The 22697-nt window shown below is 44.2% G+C and overlaps 2 protein-coding genes across 2 annotated transcripts in view; one reads left to right on the forward strand and one right to left on the reverse strand.

Moving 5' to 3' along the window:
* Positions 1-13765: 13765 nt before the first annotated feature.
* Positions 13766-17706, forward strand: tlx3a (T cell leukemia homeobox 3a). Its single transcript, XM_030396861.1, has 3 exons — positions 13766-14513; positions 15575-15812; positions 16444-17706. Exons 1-3 carry the CDS (start codon positions 14087-14089, stop codon positions 16625-16627), a joined length of 849 nt encoding a protein of 282 aa, XP_030252721.1. The 5' UTR covers positions 13766-14086; the 3' UTR covers positions 16628-17706.
* Positions 17707-17840: 134 nt separating this feature from the next.
* The window catches only part of kcnip1a (Kv channel interacting protein 1 a), a 53312-nt gene continuing 48455 nt past the window's right edge, over positions 17841-22697 (reverse strand). Inside the window, exons 4-9 of the mRNA XM_030396862.1 lie at positions 22449-22518; positions 22292-22362; positions 22080-22187; positions 21870-21974; positions 20068-20130; positions 17841-19572 (exon numbers count right to left, since the gene is read on the reverse strand). Of these exons, the coding sequence (XP_030252722.1) occupies positions 19525-19572; positions 20068-20130; positions 21870-21974; positions 22080-22187; positions 22292-22362; positions 22449-22518 (465 nt within the window). The 3' untranslated portion in view covers positions 17841-19524. The remainder of the gene's footprint in view (positions 19573-20067; positions 20131-21869; positions 21975-22079; positions 22188-22291; positions 22363-22448; positions 22519-22697) is intronic.

The raw sequence follows: 22697 nt of genomic DNA on the forward strand, positions 1-22697 counted from the left end.
CATAATATGCAATCTGTGACCATCCCCCCTGTCTGCTTGGAAGTAGGGATGCTACAAAAAGGACATTTTCTCACCTGTTAACAAACTTGTGACAACATCAGTGTAAAAGATTACGCTGAAAACACATTCTTTTATGCTCAATGTCTGTAGTGCTCCTACTTTAATCTTTAATGTTATTTCCCAGGTCGCCAGGTCTATCAAACATCCCCCACACTTACATGTAGCTTACATCCACAGATGAGTTGTAAAATAACACTAACGTTAAAGTTCCCATGAAAGAGTACTTTGGCACACTTACCCATTTCCTGTAAGATCAGGCAGCAGGGAAGGGACTTGACACAGATATTGATTGGCGTTTTACGGAACCCAATAACACTGAATGTGTGTTATGCCCCCACCATGGAGTTGGTGGTCTACCAGTTATACTACATTAAAATCTGGACACAGTGCTGTAGGTGGAGCCCCATCCATTCCTGTAAAAGCTGCCCAGTGGCGTATGAAGCGAAAATGTCTCAACTTTCCAGCTATAAAATTACCCAGATCTTCCGCATTGTGGGGCCAATACAGCATGCGCAGTAGAGAGCTCCGCTAACCAAGCTGGCCAACTTTCATTTTAGTGCCTGGTTAACTTGAATAGAAAAAAAAATATTTAATCTTTCAACTCTTCTAGACTTTCCTACGGAGCCCCTTAAGGGACATTGGGGGGGAAAAAACTGATGGGTGATTAATAAAAAAAACATATAATTTTGCGAGATCTCGCAAAAGTTTTGCGGGATCTCGCAATGATAAAATTTTAATTTAGGTCAATGTATTTCCGGGTTAGGGAAACTGAAAACAAAACAAACAAATACAAAAATGGAGCGTGCACACCCGTGGGAGAGGTTTATAGAGTTTTATTTTGAGATTGGCCTCAAATATAAAGACATTAATTCAGTGCTTGACAGTAGACACGGTTTTCTCATAAGTGAGAGACATCTGAAGAGACTACTAAACGCAAAGGGACTCTTTCGTCGCAAAGCGTAACGTTACACTGACCTCGCGGTCCTGGTTGAATTCATTAGCAACCAACTGCAATACTCTGGACAGCTCCACAGGTACCGTTGGATGTACGCTAAATGCAAAGTTATGATTGTTGGACTGGCATAATTTAACGTTAGAGCAGGGAAGCGATGAGCGTTGATGAACATTAGTTTAAGCTAGTGTAACATTAACGCTAACTCCATTTCCCCCTATATTAGTCACTATCCCAGGCTCTGTGTTGTAACGTCCTTGTCTCTTTGCATACGCATAATGTCCTCTTTTGGGACCTCTCTTGACCGCAGGAAATATTCCAAATCCTCCTCTATGACTCATACTTTATGCTGATTCCCAAATGGCCAAGTGACCGCAAGCGACCAGCAAAGTGATAATTTGCGAGGTCTCGTAAAACCTTTGTGAGATCTCGCAAATAGGACATTTTATTTTTTTTTTCACCCATCAATTTTTTTCCCCCCATGTCCGTTACAGGGCTCCGTACTTTCCCAATTTTATTGGACCAAATGGCTTAACTTATGATAGTCGAACGAGTCATTTCACAGGGGATGTGATTTCTGTTGATCTACTTTCACAATGTAAGCAAGTCAATGTAAAAAGTTTTTTTGGGCCCTGGTGCATTTGTTGGCTTCAAAGCCTCGTGCTCTTCTTGGGGGCTTGCCACCTACTCTGCAACTACCAGTGCACACAGCCGGACCAGAACGGAGCGACACAGTCTCAGAGAAGAAGGAGTCGAGTTTGACTACAGCGAATACATGACTGAGATGGTTTTCTTGCTGGGTTTGGCACCCCGCACCCCAGGGTTGTTTTTAAGGTAAGTTTGAAACTACTAAACTGTGCTGCTGCCGCTGTACAGTGTCAGACACTTTTATAACTGTCATTTGAGTTGTTTGGCTTTGTTGATAACATAGTATTTTAAACTCTGACCCCCAACACCTATAGCGAATATCTACAGACAAGTTGTAAAGTAATGTTAACATTAAGTACACTTACGCTTGTTGTAAGTTGGAGTACGCAACCATAAAGTACGTTAGCTAACACCCCACACGAATGAGGCATTGATAAGCCAGTTACTGGCAAGTGGCTAAATGACACTACAGAAGTCTGTCTTTACAGGCAGACTGTAGATGCAAAATATTCTAGTTTTAACTTAACCCCGATAGTTTAGCAGCCCAAGACACTCTGTGGTTGTGACATTGAACGCGAAGCATTTAGCTTCAGATTTTTACTTCTGGTGACTGCATTTGTGTTTCAAAAATCCACAAATTGGCATTGATTTGTGAAAAAAGGTGAGGGTAACAAAAACTTGTGTTTGTCACAGAGCTAATTTTCTGCCATAATTAAAAATCCAATTGAAAAATCCAATATGCATTTTGTGAAGGGAACCAGGGCGATGCTAACTTCTGTGTGAGCCGACAAAAATACGTCAGCGCTCTATTCCATTGTGTTTTATCATGTACAGTATATTCATATGATACATACTTTACATTGTCATATTGCAAGATGACAAATTGGAGCTTTTCTCTCAACCGCTGTTACAGTTGAGGATTGCTCTTGTGTAATATTCATCCATTACCTCCATCGGTAATGTGACATGACATCTTTTTTTGGGCTGCCCTGTAATTGAACCATTGGAGAAGGTTCTAGTTTCTTACAGACACGCACCATGACATCATCACCTAATCCTAACCGAGTAGTTCTGGTTCCTCAACCTGACCGTTTCAAGGATGTATCATATATTGGGCATGCCCTGTAGCTTCGAGTCCACAAGTGACCTTACTTCTCACTTGATTAATTACCTCAATAAACCATTTCCTAACAACTTTATGGCATCATTTGCTAGCTTATATTCTTCTTTGATACAGCATGACGTTCATTTTGTAAATTAGAGTCCCATTTAGACTAAAATAGATTAAGCAGGGCTCGCTTTAGAGTGTGGTTAGTCACGATATTCTACCCAGCGCCATCCTCTGGTTCAAATATGGTCACTTCTGGCTCCAAAAAATAAACAATTTAAATAATATCACAATTGTCATAATGTTGTGTTGTGTTGCAAAGGAGATTAACATGGAGGGTAATGCTGTTTGTAGCATACATGGAAATTATGGGGGGACAGGGGAGTCCATGTCCTCATTCCTGGGAAAAATATCACTATAAACAAATAATTTTAAAATATATACGTATAAGTACTGAAAATACTCAATCAACGGAAAACATATTTTTTATAATTTGGGCCAATAACTAATTTTACTTCTACTACTGAACACAATAAAACACATTTACAGTTATAACCAGACAATAACTTATTTTGTTCACTACTTCTTGGTTTAATCTTGTGCGTCAACGTGACCACACTACTATATTAGTAAGCTGCTTGGAAGTTGTGTCTTTCAATGTACAACCCTTAAGTTGTTAACTTTCTTATCATCCTATATAGTTAGATAGTAGTCATCAGTGTCTCCACTATATACTTGTAATACAACAATACTTAAGGCAGAACCCTTGCTGTCCTCTTCAGGGAATGCTCTTGAGAAGTGTTTCTGTTTATAGTTGAAATATTCACCCTTTGTTTGTAGCTTTATTGCCGCTGTTGTGAAAATGCAGATGTGCAACTACGGGGACAGTTTCATCCAGGGTGGATCGACGAGGAATCGCTTACCAGAGCGATTGTAACTTTGAAGATACCCACTTCACTCGACATTTCTGCACAGAATCACATGCCATACATGTTTGTGGCATGACAGCATTTTATAACCAAACAGTAACACATGCAAATATAAAACCTTAGGTGCCTTTTTAAAAGCATGAAGAAAAACTGCGTTCAGATGCATCAAATATCTCATTTAGGATTTTCCCGGCGGAAAACCACAGTGGTTAATAACTCGGTCGTGTCTGTATTCTGTCCTCTCTAACTGAAAGACATTTATTAGGCTTTCATCTCACTAAGTCCCACAGTTCCTACATAAACATCATGTGTCCCTTGGCAATTCTGGTCACTTGCTACGACTCCATCTTTCTCTCCTCGTCTCTCGTTTTTCAGAGTGACCACTGACAGCTCAAACTACATGAAAACCATTCATCATTGCTTCTTTAACATCAGATTAATGTGGGGAAAAACAGAACATATAGACTCTCTTTCTCTCTTTCTGTCACTCTAATGCACACACACACACACACACACACACAAATACAGTGCACACACACACCACCAGCTCTGTATAAGCTATCAATCATAGATATTGTCATTATTCAACTGTGTCATCGACAAGCCCCTCTCCTCCTCCTCTCTCTCTGCAGTCTCTGTCTTTGTCTCTTTCTCCCTTTTTCCTTCCCTCTGTTCTCTCTCTCCGTCACACACACACACACACACACAGAACAGAGAATCATGAATCATAAATCTTATGAATGCCATCTAAAGACTGCTCAGCGCTATGAGAAAAGAGAGATGATTGATAGATGTGAGTGACTGTGGCGAAAGCAAAGAAGATGGACAGAAGGTTGTAACCACTAATACCGAGGTCAGAAACTGCAGTTCAGGGGTCAAATGTATCGGAGGAGGCACAATATGGCCAAGAAGGAAGGAGAAAACGGGGGAGGAAGAGGAGGAGGAGGAGGGGAGGGAGGAGGGAGGGGAAGGAGTAAATGGTTGAAGGGGTAGGGAGAGAGGAGGGAGGATGGAGGAGGGTTTGGGGGGGGGGGGGGGGGGCGCTGCCACAGTGAGGCTAAAGCCATAACTCATCTTTTATTAAAAATAATGAAAAAAACTTAATGAGTTAATAATATCACGGAGAAAGAGATAGGGAGTGAGACGGAGATGGAGGAAGGGACAGGAGGACGGAGGAAAGGAAGGAGGAGAAGGAAGGAGACGAGGGTGAACGCGGCGGCGATAGGAAACATACCCGGGTCAACGTGTGTCTCCCCTCACCCTTCGGTCATTTATTCCAGTTTTCAAAGTTCACACAAGATCCATTACAGCGGCAGGGACAATCAGAGCGATCCCCCCTTCTTTCTGCCGACCTAAATCCCAAAGCCTGCCTGGTAATTAAAGGCACTTAACAACCAATTAACAGTGATGAGCTAAATTAGCAGGATATTGTCTCCTTTGACTAGGCTACTGCATTATCAGTGTATTGAAACGGCGATGAACAAACCTCAGTGGCCCGTGTTTGCATGTAGGCAAATGACGGATTAATTACTATTAAAACATCAGCATCTTAATGAGCTTGGAAACAATTAGAGAGGTCGTTAGCTTGTGGAAAACGGCTGAGAACAGGAGAAGGGGGGGAGCGAGCGCAAAACAAGAGAGAAATCTTCATTGGGAAGCAATACTGATTAAATGGACGTTCGGTCGCACTCATCGCCCAATATCCACGGACCTATTAAATACATGACATCACCATTTGTCTTTTCCACCATCAAGTTTCTCCTGCCATTATCTTTCCCCCCTTCTTCCCCGGCTTCCCCAACTCTCTGCCTCGCGTTTTTCGCCCCGCTCATAAAAAGCCTTTTTCTTGCTCTTCCGTTCCTTTCTCCACTTTCTGCTTTTTCACTCCCATTTCTTCCTTCCCTCCTTCATGCTTGGGGGGCACAGTCCTGTGAAGGAATTTAATATGCAACTTTTATATGAGAAACCAATCGCATACGTCTGGGTCTATTGGGCTCGCAATCTATCGGCCCGGACGGCTAATGCAATAGAGAGAGCCGGGGCTATTTATCACACAGGGAGCTATCTTTTCCTCTCTCTCTCTCTCTCCCACTCTGCCCTCGCTCTCTCTGTCTTTATTCAAGCCCAGATTCCTGGCTGCCACTAAATCAGGCCAACTATGAGCTATGGCTGCCCAGAGGGCATCTCCTCTTTTATAGGGGGATTTGGATTTTGTATCTACTGGTTCCTCAGTGGTCGTTGAAGCTGTGCTAACGGAAGCTATAAACATTCAACAAACAAAGGCAACAACTTAAATGTCCCTCCGTCCCCACTGTAATGATCATGAACGTGTAGAGATATATGGGAGTAGGAGGATGCATAAACCTGATGAATAAGATATATCACGGCGTTCACAGTGATGCTGCAAAGATTTTGTTTGCGTGCATGTCTTCAGACAGAGAGGCACAGACGCAACCCATTCCACAGACGTGCATACACACACTCTACAGTTATAGTAATATGTTACAGTATAATTCACTCTATAGTCACACACAGCGGCAGCACAACTTCAAAAGTTTCCTGCTGAAAAACAAAAGTGACAGCGAACAGGAGGACGCTGCCCACCTGCAGCAATTAAAATGCCTCGGAAAACCAAATTCATTTCAACAAATTAGCCACATTACTGGCCACTGTGTAATCGCTGATGGCAATTAATAAGAAATTAGTCACAATCAGCCCTATATTAACATCTCACCCAGGGGCCGCGGCTGGAAATTAATAACCGGAGATTCATCTCTCTTACTGTCTTTCTGGCGCTCTCCCCCTCACACACACACACACACTCACACTCAGTCACACTCACACACACACCTATGCCCACCTACAGTATATTGTTCATGAATCTCCTCTAAGACACTCATTTTTTCTGTGTGGATCGTCTCATATGATCCGCAATCTGCTCATGTCAGCTAGCCAGCTTCCTCTTTACCGGGGTGTGAAAACCCCCTGAAAGACATCAGTGTGTGTGTGTGCGTGTGTGTATGTGTGTGTGTGTGCCTGTGTATGTCAGTGCGTGGGCCTGTGTGTGTGTGTTTTCTCACCAGCGCACGCACAGTCAACACATGTGTTTCGAAACAGTTTGTAGACATGTGGACATGTACAGTATATAGAGATATAGCATCCACTGTATATCTGTGTGTGTTATATGTGTGTGTGCGTGTGTGAGAGAGGTGCTACACAAATGGGGAGGGGGCATCGGTGGAGACTGGGCCCGCCTCTAGGGGTCCTCACACCAATCAGCAAAGCGCACCAAGAATCAATTAACACCAGTGGGAGGGGGCAGAGGGTAAGGCACCACACACACTTAGACACACACACTGTCCGCACGCACACTGCCCACACACATGGTACTGTCTGAGGAGATATCCATCACATCACACATTGTGCAATATGCCAATGTGTGTGTGTGAAGCGCGTATGTGTGTGTGTGTGTGTGTCTCTGAGCGTGTGTGTCCCCGTCCCGGTGTGCCCCGGTCTCTCATGGTGTGAGGTTGGGGAACAGATTGGGGGTCAGCAGGGGGGTCAGGCCAGGGTCACCCCCGTCTGAGCCATTTGTGTGTGTGTGTTTCAGTCCCTACACGTGTGTGTGTGTGTAGTAAAGCCTGACCACTTCCAGGGCTCACTGGCAGGCAGAAGTAAATAAGATGGATGGTGTTGATTCATACTACGAATTCATTGCTCCCCCTGAATCCATGGAGAATAAATACATCCACAGAAATTATGAAGCAAGGGACCAAAATGAGCATCTCACATTTTATATTCCTCTTTCACTTGTTTCTCTCGCTCCCTCTCTTCTTTGTCATCTCAGGTGTGGGGGCCAGCTGCTGGCTACATGAAAACCATTCATCATTGCATCTTTACCATAAAATTATTGACAGCAGGGAGGGCGAGGAGCTTTATTGGCTACATTTTACAAGGTTGGACAAAAGAGAAAAAAGTCACGCGTCAGTGGAAAAACTTGAATTGAGAAATAACCAAAAGAAAAAAGGCGGCCATGTTTTCAGCGCTTAGCTGAGGAAGGGGAGCGAGTGAGTGAGACAAGACGTTTCCGCCGCAACAGACGAAACACAAAGGCCCGATAAAGTGATCAAAAGAGCGTCTGCCATTTGCCCGTGAACGTTCCACTGCGAAAACCCCACCTCTTCCCTCTTCCCCTCTCTCTACACATTGCCGTCTCCATCTGTTAGCCCCGTTGCACTCGTCCGTCCACTATCCCCCCCCCCTCCCTTCCTCCTCCGCCTCCTCCTCCTCCCTCGTTTCCTCTCCTCCTCTGCTCCTCTCTGGCCTTCCTACCCTCAGGGAGGTAAGGTGATCTCCCTGTGCTGGTGTAAGTGACTGGTATTAGTCTCCTTCTCTGTCTGTCTGTTTGATCCCGGCACTAATGACTCCACAGGGACTCGGGTCTGATAATGGGAAATCAATATAGAGGATAGCAGTGTGGAGTGGCCTCACTTAGCTCTCGCTCTTTCACGCCTCAAAGCAAAGTGCCTCTGTGTATTTTTGTGAGTGTGTGTGTGTGTGAGGAGGGGCCGAGTGTAGTGTGTGCGTGTGTGTGTGCGAGCATGTGCATCGAGGAAATCTGGAAGTGTGTGTGTGGAGCCGAATTTGAGTATTTCTAAGCAGTTTCGACTTAGTTGTTTTTTGAGTCCAAATGAGGGTTTGCTTGCGCTTCTATGAGCACGTAGGCCAGAATCAAAGTTAGAAGAAGAGTTTTGGGGGTCGTCCGGTGGTAATGTGCATGTGTGGCTGTAGATATCTGAGTGTGTCTAATCGGTCACACTCCTTGCGCCTGGGGCCAGACAGGTGGGGCTGGTGGCATGAGACTGGTGGCCCCCCCTCCACCCTGAGGGGCCAGAAGGCCCAGCGAAGCAGGGGGCTGGAGTAGCTCCCTCTGCCAGCCACCAGAGCACTATGGCTGGTGGCAGCTGGTCCTATGTCCCTCCCTCCCCTCCTCCCCTGCATGAGCGCCCCGCGGGCAGGCAACAGGAGGGGTGAGGAGGTCAAGAGGCAGGAGAGAATGGGTGGAAAGGCAGCGACACGCAGGATAATCGGCTTTTATGAAGCGGAGAGGACACAGACAGAGAGGGGAGACTGGAAACACAGCTCTGACACAATGCAACCGACTACAAGCAGTAATGAATTAACACATTAGCGCCGACGGCCAGGGGCGTTCAGGAGTGCTCAGCTGCTCTTAAGCACAAACCGGCGGTGGAAAAGGCTATCCAAACACGCACATAAATCACTCATAAGTCATGAGGAGCAACAGCAAACGCACGCACTTATTAATTGCATCAGTCTTTTCTTCCATGGCGGATCCCTCTGGAAGCCGCCGAGCGTGATCAGAGGTTAAAAAAAACGTCTCCACCAAAAAGCAGCAGAGAAAGTTTAGCACTCAGAAGAGATAAGACGGAGACGGACGAGACAACGCTGTGGGAATCCCCTTGTCCAAACTCAAGCCATGTGTTCAATTATCATCAGCCCCAAAGGACCCCCCCATTAATGCTTTAACTCTTTCTCTCACATCTCCATCTCATCCATCCATCCATCCTGGGTTTTTCCTTTTCCTTTTTTTCCCCCTCTTTTGCTCTCTGCTCTCCGTCCATCCCTGTAATTCTCCGTCTGTGCGGTTAACTTACTTCTATCTCTCTACCCTCATTCTCCCTCTCTTCCTCTCCATCCTCCTCTCCTCTCCTCTCCCTCCCTCCCTCCCTCCCTCCATGACTTTTAACCAGCGTGAAGAGGCAGCCATGCATTCAACCATCAGACTTACAGGCTTACATGGTCGACCCCTCACGCACGCACACACAGAGAGTCGAGAGCATTACTGGTTCCTGCAGTGTACACCAAAAATGTGATGTTCACTGAGACAAATATCCACCATGTCAGGAGGAGGAGGGGGGTGGGGGGGGGGGGGGCATCTTTATGTGGTTAAATGTGCATCCTGATGCTTGCAGAAGAAAAGCTCACATGACTGATTTGTGGACAAGAAAATCACACTGGAAGAACATAATCCACCACAACATTTATCTATCCTTTTGAAATCAGTTCATAATCAACATTTTGCCTCCGATAAGGAGACTCTCTCAAGGATGACAGCCCTTATATCTGCTAATTAAAATCCTTTACCATCCACCAAGCAACACATCTGACACTCTACAGTGGCTCTCATCTGCTTTTGTTTTAAAGTGTCTGGCAGATGAATTGGGGTCCACGCGCTGAACAGAGCAGTGGTCCAGTGACAGCCCAGGGATGATGAGGATGATGGCCCTGACCAGGTCCCTGATGGGGGATCCCATTCCTCTCTTCTCATCCAACAATCCCACTGAGCATGTCAATATGAAACACTATCACCCACCCCCTCCCATTTCTCCCCCCCTCTCCTCGCTGGGGCCACACTAGGCTATCCGTCCCATTATAGACAAGACAGGCTCAATATTGATAGGACGCGCCTTGTAGTAAGCTGCGTGAAAAGATGCATGGAGCAAAGAGCACTAAATTAGACCAAATCAAGTCTCCCAACAGTGTAACACGTTTTGGGTTTTTTTTTTTTGTTGTTGATTTTTTTGTAAGCCTTGTGTTGCGCCGCTCAATGTTGGAGCATGATTTACTGCGCGGCTCCGGTTGTATGTGGGCTGAGGGGGGAGCGGGCCGTAAAGCTTTGTTTACCCTAACTTTAAAAAATCCACAGCCTTGTAAATGTTGTCAGATGGCCCATGCCAGTGTCTTTCAGCTTAATACTACCTATATTAAATAGTTTAAATATTTCATAAGGGCGGTTTTTTAGAGCGAGGGAGGGGAAATCGTTAGCTGCGGTAAAGTTTCATTAACTGGTCCCCATTTCGCTGCGAGGCAAACTCATCTCCTCTTATTGTAATAAAACAATCTCTCCCTCTCTCCCTCTCTCTCTCTCTCCCTCTCTCTCTCTCTCTCTGGGTGCCGCTCTCCACTCGTCTCCCTCTCTCCACCGCCTCTCTCCTTTCTCTTTTACATCATAATAATACACTACATCCCCTTTAAATGCACTATTACTTACCGCTGCCTTTTCATATTGTAACATCACGGGCACTTTAGCGACAATATAAAAGCGTGTCATTCATTATTCAGAAGCAGCCGGCCTCGTCCCCCTTTTAAAAAGTCAGGCGCGCTGCTGAAATTGATAACGGCGAGGAGACGCGCAATAAAAACGCAGCCCCCGGGTACCCGAGCTGCAGCCCAGACCCCCGATTATGCAGATCAAGTGGTAATTTCTCAAACAAATCGCACTCTTTCACTCTTTTGTTGTCGTTTCTTTTTGGACTTTTGGAATCGGGGTGTCAGCATTTATATTGCCTGTGGAAGAAAAAGAAAAAAAACGAGGATTGATGCGCGTCTTAATTGTTGGCGCGGGGCTGCGGGCTTCCACAGAAAAAGCACCATTATCTAAATATTTTGGCCTTAAACGAGATCACCTCAAGGCTCTCCTATTTAAAAGGAGATGGTGTGTGTGTGTGTTTCTAAGTGGACTCTCGGTGTCAGTTATTGTATTATTATTATTATTTTTGGAATCACGCAGCAATGAAACGATCCGACACCGTCTCCAACATCCAGGGCCTTCGATAAATTGCGGGCGTCTGGCAGGAGGCGGGCTTGGGGCTTCTTCCTGGCGCGTTTTGGATAACCGGTGTCACGGTGCTATCCCGGTAGGTCAGAGCTAATGTGTCATAATCACTCATAATCATTGGATTACACCGGATTACTAACACCCAACATCTGCAACCAGTGGGGCCCCGTCTGCTCCGGACAGGCTTGGAGGGACTGTCGGGATAAACAATAATTATTAACTCCCCCCCCCCCCCCCCCCCCCCTTTTTTTTTTTTTTTAAAGACGATGCGTCATTCTAGGCCATGCGTCATCCTAAATGTGCAGTTGCCTTACAGATATTTAGATGTGGACATTCGATTCCAGTATTCTTCCTGTTGGCGATTTTTTTTATTATTATTATTATTTATTTGTATTTATTTTGTTGCAAAATGTCATCAAGAGAAACATAAAAATGTCCACAAAGATGACAGCTATAACAGCCCAATTCTCCCCCATCAAAAGCCACCGGTGAGCTCACATATGGCGGGGTGGACCAGCCAACACCCAGAGTCTGTCCATATTGCCAAACAAACACCTCGGGCCTTGTCCAACCTCATATTGCTTCATAAGACTTTATTGTGAAGGGCGAGAAGCGGATGCTTTTTTTTAAAAAAAAAAAGGTATATAGCCTATATATATTTATTTATATATATCAGACTTCACATTACAGTGTCTTTGCATTTGTGCTTGATTCTGTCGCGTTTAATCTCCCAAATTAAACTAGTCACATTTCATTTTATTGTAAGATTTTTTTTTTTTCTTCTATTTAATGCAGTCAATATAATTTCTGCATTTTCTTTAAATAATGGATCGTGATCGCAGAAACACTTGAGCCTGATAATAACCTGCATAAAAATTCAGCCATGAAAGCAGCGGCCCAAAATACTAAAATTTAATTATTCACATACTTCAGCCCTTCAGACAAAAACGATGATTAATGAGCAGGTCGGGCGGATTCTTTTTTTAAAAGCCTTACAAATATAACCCCCATCGTCGCTGAATGAATATGCTCGTCATTAGTTGGTTTACTGTAACGTGATCGCCTAAAAAGCCACCTGCCGCATCCGAACCCGATGCGCATTTGTCTGTCCCTGAGACAAGTTAGTGGAAATGTGATTATCCGGTCACTTTGGGCGCCTGTTACATTGAATCTGAGCGGTTAGCAGCTTCCAGAGCCCGGACACTTTATCTGAGGTAGCCCATGGCCTTGCCTTGTCAGGCCATTTAATGTGGCACTGCCTACCAGGAACAAACAAGGGCCACTGTAAAGCTCTGCCACGCACAGTGGGTGCTGGGGAGTCAGTGCCAGTATTCAAGAAGGGTTGCTGTCCTTTTATTTTAATAGAGAGACGTAAGGTTTCATTTTGCGTAATTACGCACCGGTGAAATGATTTTCATTCACTTTGAAAAAACACATTTAACCAAAGCTTTAGGTGCTTTTTGTTTTATATTCACTGATTTTTACATTATTTCTTCTCTGTGGATGTGAACATTTAAGGCTTTAAATCTGACGCATTATAAATACTGGGGAGAAGAAAAAAAAAAACATCTCAGTTTTGGTTCCTAACATTTTTAAACAGTTGGATATTAAACGCCACAGTGCAGCCGGATGTCAAAAGAAATACATAAGAATAACTCCCCGCATTGGATTACAAGGCGTGGACGACGAGGAAGATCTAAATTAAAAGGAATATAAATTGAGGGAGACGTTTCATCCTTTTGTTCTCTGCTTTATAATACATCCGTGATAAATAGTCTCCGGGTCATGAAGCGCTGCCTAATAGCTTTCAACCAGTTTTCATGTGAACTTATTATTCCCGCACATTCCACATGTGTCAAATGATCCGGGCTTGGAGACAGCGAGAGGACAAATGATGCGCACTTTGTGTCTCCAGCCTGAAAAAAAAATAAAGTGGAAGTGGGCAGAAACATCAATTCATCAGAGCCTAAGGTGTGCGAAAAGTTTTTTGTTTTTGTTTTTCTTTTTTCTGTGTTCTTTTTCTTCGCATCTGATGTCATTTGTCTGGAAAACTTATGAAGCCAGTCAGAGGGAACACATTCACGGGGGCGAGCGGAGCACTGACGGATGACTGACAGAACAACGATAAAATATCAGATGCTCGTCACCAAAGAAGCTCAAAGGAACATTGATCTCCTGCGATCCCTGCTGCGATCCTTTTACACGTGCCACATAAATTTCCATGAAGTTGTCTCTCTCTTCACTTCTCCTCCATTACCGTGATAAAGGCACGAATACATCACGCGCCGACTCGACGCATTAAAAACACCACATCTTACCATATGCATATATAACAATCTCACGCCCGCGGTGGTTATGGGAAATCTTGGTTATTGTGCCAAATCGTGGGCCTACCCCCATTAACATTCAATCAGTCATTCTGATGCCAGCCAATGAAAGGTGGAGAGGGATGGAGGAGGACGGAGCTGTTAGACGGAGCGTTTTGACGCGCTGAGAGGAGGACAGAGCGTCACATCTCTCCAAACGCCCATCAAACTTTCAGCACAGCCTGCAGAGAGGATCCAGTCCTCTGAAAGAGGCCTGTCAGAGACACCGAGGACACGCTGGATTCTGGACAGCGATGGAGACACTACCGGCGATGACTTTTGGTTCAGTTTGACCCTGCTGTGAATTTTCCCCTGCAAGAAAAACAACAACCTCTCGTTCAGTTCATTTCGTCCCCCCTGTTTTTTTGCGACACAGCGACGGGGATGGAGCAAGCACCCAGCGCGCCGAGCCCTCCTCCCAAACCGGCCCATCACGAGCCCATCAGCTTCGGCATCGACCAGATCCTGGGAGCCGGTACGGAGCCGGAGAGCGGGCGCACGGCTGGAAGGCAAAGTGGATCCGATTTAAGCAGCGGGGACGGTTATTACAGTTTAGGAAGCCCGACCGGAGCCAGCGCGCCCTCATACACCGCGCTGTCTATCTCCCTCTCCGGGATAATGCCTCCGGTGGAGGCTTCAGGTTCATACGGGGAGAGCCGGAGTCTTGGCAGCCGGGGAGTGATCCGAGTCCCGGCTCACAGACCCATGACAGCCCCGGGACCACCGGCCCCCGTGCAGGGCGCTGTCCCCGGGTTTGGAGGGCTGTGCTTCCCCTGGATAGGAAACAGGTTCGCCAAGGACAGAATATCAGGTAGGCCAGCTGTGAGACCAAACGGCTTCCCCTCATTAATATTTCATCATGTTTAAACCGTTACTTACTGCTGAACACTTAAAACACACCAACACCTGGGCCAAATATTTTGCCAAGGGCTCAGCGGAAGTGATTCACTCCAATTATTTAAACGGCTTAAAACAGAAGAAACAGGAAACAGGTTTAACGGTTTTCCTTTAAATAACAGAGAAAACTACATTTATAGATAATTATCAAACGACTTGTATCACTGATTTGGGAATATAGTTAATGTAGACATCACGAAGACAAAACAAATGAAGTAATGCACAATAACACAGCTGCTGTTATCCAGCTTTGCTTCTATAAAAGCAAAACAGCACCAACATGGTCTGTCATAATTTATCATGCAGTGAAAATGTACTTACATGCCATTGTTATTATACATAATGATATCAAAAGGCTCAATTCGAGATAAATAGGAATAAAACTAGGCTGTCACGTGATTTGCTCCTTAAATTATAAAGATAAGTGAGATAAAATACTTTTCAGAATGACAAAAGGTGGAGGATTTTATCTGCATTTAAACCAAAATGTAAAGAACGTCAGATTGTGGATGAGGCAGATTAAAGCTGGTTTAAATCAGCCCGTTTTATTGGAGATTAACAGGAGCCTTTATTAGCAGAGGCCTGTAACACAGTCAAGTGCAGGAGAGATGAATGGGCCCTGCTGCCCTCTCTCTAATTAACCAACACACACACGATCCGTGAAAACAACCTGAAGACGAGCCTTTTATTTATTTTTTCAATAATTGCCCTGATCCCAATACCTCGTCCACACTCATCTTTCATTATAAATTCCACCTCACATTCCTCACACCAGGCTTACACAGTCTAAATAGGGAATTGTTGTCAAACAGGGCAGATATCTGTGATGTATGGCCTCGAATTTCCATACAGAGTGGGGAGTGAATTAGTCTGTTTGGTGCTGTGGCTATAAAATCTCATCTTCTTTCCTCTCACCGGTGCGTCTCTCCATCTCCTTCCCTCCCTCTCTCTTTCCCCCTCTCCTTGTTTCCGCAGCGGCTCTGGTGCCGTTCGCCGTCACCCGACGGATAGGACACCCGTACCAGAACCGGACGCCTCCCAAGCGGAAAAAGCCCCGCACGTCCTTCTCCAGAGTTCAGATCTGCGAGCTGGAGAAGCGCTTCCACCGGCAGAAGTACCTGGCGAGCGCCGAGCGGGCCGCCCTGGCCAAGAGCCTGAAGATGACGGACGCGCAGGTCAAAACCTGGTTCCAGAACCGCAGGACCAAGTGGAGGTCGGTATGACAATTCGCGTTCAAGTCCGAACTTCTGTTGAATTAAGTCTCATCACACTGCACATGTAGTAATAACGACACTTTAGTCTTCTTCCACGGAGACGTCCAGTTGGAAAAATCAAACTTTCCTCCTTTGGATGACCTCACACGCAATTTCCTGTGAACTGACCTCTTCCACACGGAAGAATTAAATTAAACTATATGTGGAACATAAACAGCAAAAAACTAACGACGTCACCTTCAGTGTTTAAATTTCAATGCTATTTTTATTTATTTTTTTAAATGTCCTGTTCTTGATCTCCTTCTACAATTTAAACAATATCAAGAAGCCTAAAATAATTGTAAGAAAAAATCTCCAAATGTAGAACAATTACACATTATAACAGGACGACAAAAATGTATTTTTTATTTCTTATTTCTCATGCATTTCTGGACATCCTTTTAATTTGTATTCTCATCACGTACCACTTCCGTTTTGTGCAGCTTTTGTGATTTTGCCCACCTCTGATCTGAACTCTCTAGATTCTCTCAGAACTCTCATTAAATCATATACAAACCACACATTTCGTATCTATCCATTTATTTATTCATCAAATATTTTTTAAATGTTTTTTTTTATTTTTTCCACCAGGAGACAGACAGCCGAGGAGAGGGAGGCGGAGCGTCAGCAGGCCAATCGCCTCATCCTGCAGCTGCAGCAGTCCGCCCTCCAGAAGTCCCTCAGCGAATCAGCGGTGTCGGATCCACTGTGCGCCCATAACTCCTCCCTGTACGCCCTGCAGAACCTCCAACCCTGGGCCGAGGAGAGGGAATAGAGACCAGGCACCCTGCTCCAATCAATAGGCATCATCTATGACCCCCTGGGAGGATATAGGTGAAATCAATTAGACCTACATGAGGACAGTGGGACGCACCTTTGATCCATGAAATGGAGAAAAAAAAAAAAAAATTGTTGGACCAGAAAAACTGGAGAGCTGGGCACAGCAGCCGGTTGAGTGGATGGTTGTGAACATGGACCTGAACTTGATGGTGAGTGAAAGCAGAAACTTTCTTGGAATAAATCTTAGGACTCTGTGCTCGGAGGAACAGACAGACTTTTTTTTTTTCCAAATCCAAAAAGGAAACAGAACTTTCTCGTTAAAAAAAAAAAATCTTGTCACAATGTGATTGTGCTGTTATACTTGTACTTATTCTTTTTATTAGAATAAGATGCAGAGAGACATTTTTTAGCCCTGTAGACCTGAAAGAGGCGACAGAGAAAAACACAACATGAGTGGTCGTTCTGTTGAAGACTTCGAGGCAAAACCTTCCCTTAATCTGAAACAAACTTTGCTCCACTTTTCTTTTTTTTTTTTTTTTTTTTTAAAAGGCCAAATAAAGGTCTTTACTGAGAGTGTTTGCATAAAATCATGTCTCTGAGTTTTAAATAAATCTCCTACTGTTTCATTAAAAATACTGAAAACAAAAATGTCTGCACAAAAATGCAAAAACAAATCTCTCCCCTCTTTACATAAATCTCAATTAGAAATACTAGCTGCAGTCACCTGCACACACACACGTGTTGTGCAGGAAAATGATTCCCCAAAAAGTTTAAATTATGGAGAAAATGCTTTTATTTTAATTTTTTATGTGAGCGGTAATAAAAGGGGGAAACAGATGTCAGGATTAAAGGGGAGAGAAGTGAGGAAAATATGAAAGAGGCTGTAAGTTGGGTAATAAAGGGAGTGATGCATGTTCAGTGACGGTGGTGACGTTTTTTTTTTCATATGCACATTATCTTTTGCTTTATTTGTGGGCCGTGTCCTCCGGAGTGGAGGCACGAATGTACAACTCCTTTTTCTTTTGTACTTTTCATTGTATATGTGTAAATAACAGTATAAACCGTTCTTGTGAACCCCTTTTTTCTTTTTTTCACTTGTGCTCTTTAAGTAGAAGAAATGATTCTGAGGTCTGAGTACGCTTAATATACTTACAAAGCTCATGGGAGCGGCAAAGGTGCAAGAAGAAAAACAGCAGACAGTGGATTCCTTTTTTGTTTCTTGAAAAGTTTATTGATAAATATTATGATTTTATACAATTTTTCAATACACACATGATTTCCTTTTTTTCTGACAGTTTCAGGCTGTCTATCTGTTTGTCTTCCTGTCTGTCTGTCTGTCTCATCAGTCTTATCTGGTAGTATGTCTGAGGGTACGTCCGAGATGAGTCGCGGCACATCCCGGCGAGGGATTTTTTAGAAATGTTTTATTACACTACTGGTAGCACAGTGAGTGGGCATGACAGTAAATCATTTATAAATCTGTATTTTTATTCTATTTCTTTTTGTCCTGCTCAATCTTCAAAGCGATGGCTCTTGTTCGAAAACATGGCTTCCGTTCCTTCAGAGTCAGTGAAAAGGTCTCTCTCTCTCCCTCTCTCGTCTCCCCTCCATCCCTCCCTCACAGTGAAAGGTTTGGTCGACATTTTTTATCTTTTTGTAACGGACGGAACTGACAACTAAACTCTCCTCCCTAGCAGAATCATTTTTGAGCGGGACCAGGTTGTCCCGCGAGATTGAAGCTACATGCTTTTGAAAGATGACACTAAATTTTCAATCAGGCAAACGGGAAAACTTAACATCGGGACACCACACACACACACACACACACACACACACACACACACACACACACAAACACGTGCACGTCCCTGTGTCACTCTGCATCTGTGTGCCGGTAAAACCTCTTGACGGACTCTTTGTTTTTTATTCAAGGTAGATCCGTTACAGTGATATCCAAATTTGACAGAAAGACAGACAGATAGTCAGAATCGGAAACACGCAGACGAGACAGGACAGCGAGAAGAAGAAGAAGAAGAAGAAGAAGAAGAAGAAAAGCCACAGATACGACGGTTAGATATCTACAGTTGAGTCGGCACGACAATCGACAACACTGGCTGACACCACTGGAACACACAGAGTAGAAGTACAGAGGGGCTCTCGAAGAAAGCCTTTCACGAGACGTTAAGACTGCTGCAAGCTCAGATTCAGCTCCGCAAACCCTCGCAGGCCTGCGTCTGAATTCTGGTGGTCGCCCGTAGACAGATGATGTGACTCTGTGACTCAGCGAAAAGAGAACACTGCCGCCGAGTTTCTCGTGGCACAAATACGTTAACATATGCCGTAGGGGCCCTCTCGTCTTGCATGCTTCACAAATATTGCTCCCATTTGTTGTATCGGACACAGAGATTCATGATGGGAAGCAGCCTTTTTTTTTTTTTTAAAGCAAGGTTGGCATCTGTTTGATCTCATTGCTAAGCTGCTTTTGTAGCGATTCCAGTCCTGCTTGACGATGCGGTTCAGTTTTACACATTTCAGGAAAAGGACCGAGCCAAATGTGAGAGAATCGGTATGTACACAATGTCCAAAGACGACAGCAAGGATCGAGGGAGACGGAGACAAGGTGAATGGTCACAGAAAGGGGAAATGAAGGGGCTGAAGTTCTTACAGACATTTACCAAAAAAACCAGTGAAGGTCTCGGTGCCTTCTGATTTTGTTACAGCGAGACGCCTTCCATGAAGTCCTGTGGCAGCCGTCCCACACAGAGAGACAAGGTCCTTCATTCAACCGCAAGCCCAGCTGTTCCTTTTTTCCTCATTCGCGTGCATCCCTCCTTCCTCCCCTTTGTCACCTTTCTCTCGTTCTGTGCTTTCATCTCCCCTCTTCTCGGATGTCTAGATGACATTCTCGAAGAGCTGTAGAGACCTCATGATGTTCTCATCCTGCGCAGAGAAGATGAAAAAAGTTTAAGAAACCGAGGAGTGAGGAGACGGGTCAACCAACAACCACCTTTTAATTCAGTTTACTGGCCACCAGGGGGCAGTGAACGCCTGTAAAATGAGATCTCTGCCGATAAACACGCTGATATAAAAAGGTAGCAAAGACCATAATTAATAGCCGGTAATAAGAAATAAGGGATCTGTAAAACGTAAGCAAAACTGATTGAGATTTTGTGCCAGGAAATTCTTTTCCACAGCAGACATTTTGTCACACTCAGCAGGGAAAGCACAGGTGTTATTAATAACATGAATTGTGCCTCTGTTCTATAAATGGAAGTCAGTTCAGCCGTTTATTTTATCATTTACACCTGTGCTTTTCCCACTGTGACGTGTCCAGTTGTCCTTGGCAGAAAAAAAATAAGGTCGATTGTGAAATAAAGGGGTCGTCAGGATTACGTAAGAGAGACTGGGAGCTTTGAGAGGAAAGAACAAACGTACCTCTTGACAAGACAGGATGAATTCATCGAGAGTGACCACGCCGTCTCTGTTCTTGTCCATTTTCTGCGGAGAGCAAAACACTGGTCAGCTTTTTTGTCCAAGGTAAGATATCAAGAAGCGTAACCAAAGATACGCAGGAAGCTTAGGAACAATTACGACAATTTTATTATGACAATTTTTTTTATACCCTTGCAGTCCGTTTCCTAAAACCGTGCAGCTCCACACTGGGGATTGTGATTTTGATCAGGTCCTCTCTGGGTTGGGAATATCTTCCTACTTAAGTTAAACAACCATTTTAAAACCTTTTCGGATCAACTTCCGTCAAAAAAGCTGAAAGCAGGTCTGTTTTTCTAAGCTCATGAGAAGTTGACTTTATGATGGTGTTATAGAATATGATGCATTGCTGTAGATAAACCCACCCAGCAGCGTTCAATTATTCAAAATAAGCACAACCTTAAAAGTCCCATATCGTAGAACAGGAAAATGACCATGTTTTGATTAAAAAGCTATATAAATACTGTGAAATTATAAGACAGGAGATACACACAGCCTGTATTCAGAAGCTGTGCATTTTTAAACAAGCTGTCAGGACTTCCGCGAGGTCGTAACGTTATATATGTATTAATATGAGACCTTTTAAACACCAGGCTGCAGCAGTAATATGAATCCTAAAATGTCATTTACATCACAGTAAAACACTGACACGGACTATTTTTCTTCATGAGTATTTTTTACTTAAGTATTCTGATAAGTGAGGAACTTTTTAGTTGCAGTATATTCACAGTGTGGTATTAATACTCTTCAATAAAGGATGTGAATGCTTCTCCCATCATTGCTTAAATCACAGCTCCTGTGAGCTGTGACACTTTCTCTGTCACTCAGCCCTTTTAGCTTTGCTGTGGTGTTTCTGTCAGTGTGTCAGCCACAATCGTCTTTTTCATGTTTTGTTTTAACTCTTTTATTTGCTCTCTAGTCACAGTTTGTCATCTCTACTGATGGGAATATAACTCGCGTCAGTGCCTGCCCAAGCCTTTTTAGGGGCCCTAAGCAGAATTTCATCTGGGGCCCCCCTCCCACCGCCGCGGAGTCACCTGTGCTTGACAATTATTGACACAAATGTCACACTATATTGTTGCACTATAAATTGTATTAATACAGTGACGGATTATGAGCTACTGTCCCCCTGGGCACAGATGCATAAGGACCCCCCCTACCTTATTTGTACGAAAGTGTGTGCAATTGGGGGAAGGGGGGTCTGGGGGTCCTCACCCAGGAAATTCTGAGTTTGGTAGATGTGATTTCCTGTATTCTGGTGCATTTTTGGGACGGGCAGCTGGAGAAGAGCAATACCTAAATTCGTTCAGATTCATAGCCTTTTGCTTTTTGACTTATTGAGGTAGTGACTTCACGCAACGACTTTGGCTTCAGGGCCCGTTGACCTCTTGGGTAATTCATGCTCATTCAGTAATCCATCTTTGCTTTGTCTATGCACGCGAGGTGTCTAATTTATGCGTATGACTCAAATGCTGCAAGACACAGCAGTTGTAGGCAGGTATATTGATCATGAAATCAGAATCATCTTGTCTTGAATTACTCATTCATTCATTCATTCATGTCACTTGTTTAATGTATTTAATATGTAAAAAAAAAAAAAATAATTCTAAGCAGCCGCTTAGTTCGCTTATGCCTCGGGCCTGCTCTGACTCACGTGTTTGATCGATGCCTCCTTACTTGATTACCCACCAACATTTCTTTTCTTAGATTGTTATAAGACTTGAATAAAAGGACTCAGGTGTTGCTACCTGAAAGAAGGCATCCACATGCTGCTTGGGTGCGTCATTTTTCAAGACGGGGTAAGTGTACTTCCCCATCATGTCGTATATCGCTCTGACGATGTCGGTCATCTCCTGTGAATCAGAGGAACAAGCGTACAAATGAGACGTCAACGTAACAATATATTACACAGTGTACATAAAACCACAATATAATGAGGGTTGGGCACAAACACTCACCTCTTTGTTGATGTATCCGTCTCTGTTGATATCGTAAAGGTTGAAGGTCCACTGTAGCTTCTCAGTGACGGTGCCCCTCAGCAGGATGGACAGAGCTGTCACGAAGTCCTGACGGAGAGAAAAGGGACACAAAGAACAGCTATAAAAAGGAGTTTTTATTGACAAAGATTATGTTGTTAAAACCCCATTAAAACGAATGAAGTCAAGCAAACCTCAAACTTTATGGAGCCGGTATGTGCTGAGTCAAAGGCGTTGAACAGGAAGTGTGCGTAGGTGCTGGCGTCTGCAGGAGAAGAAGAAGAGAAAACCCTTTCAATACACTGGACAGAAACCACACAAAGAACAGCAAAACAAACACTCTGTCTTTACCTCCATGTGGGAAGAACTGGGAGTATATTTGCTTGAAAGTTTCCTCATTTACGACGCCACTTGGACACTCCTGGAGAGACAGAGAAAGAGAGTGAGGAGGAGGAGGAGGGGGAGAAGGAAGAGGGGGATAGAAATTACAGATACTGACCCGAGGGACGCGTCAAATAGAGAGACTGATGGAGTGAGATGGAACGAATTAAAGGATCACAAGTTGATTAGACACTGGGTATCAGTCAAACCTCTTTGTGA

The sequence above is a fragment of the Sparus aurata genome, chromosome 18, assembly GCF_900880675.1.
Source record: "Sparus aurata chromosome 18, fSpaAur1.1, whole genome shotgun sequence".
In the NCBI taxonomy this organism is placed as follows: Eukaryota; Metazoa; Chordata; class Actinopteri; order Spariformes; family Sparidae; genus Sparus; species Sparus aurata.

Bases quoted from the DNA above. Each gene is read 5' to 3' on its own strand.
- tlx3a (XM_030396861.1), top strand. From the start codon at position 14,087: ATGGAGCAAGCACCCAGCGCGCCGAGCCCTCCTCCCAAACCGGCCCAT. The intron at 14,514-15,574 runs GTAGGCCAGCTG...TTGTTTCCGCAG, and splicing joins CGCCAAGGACAGAATATCAG to CGGCTCTGGTGCCGTTCGCC. The intron at 15,813-16,443 runs GTCGGTATGACA...TTTTTCCACCAG, and splicing joins AACCGCAGGACCAAGTGGAG to GAGACAGACAGCCGAGGAGA.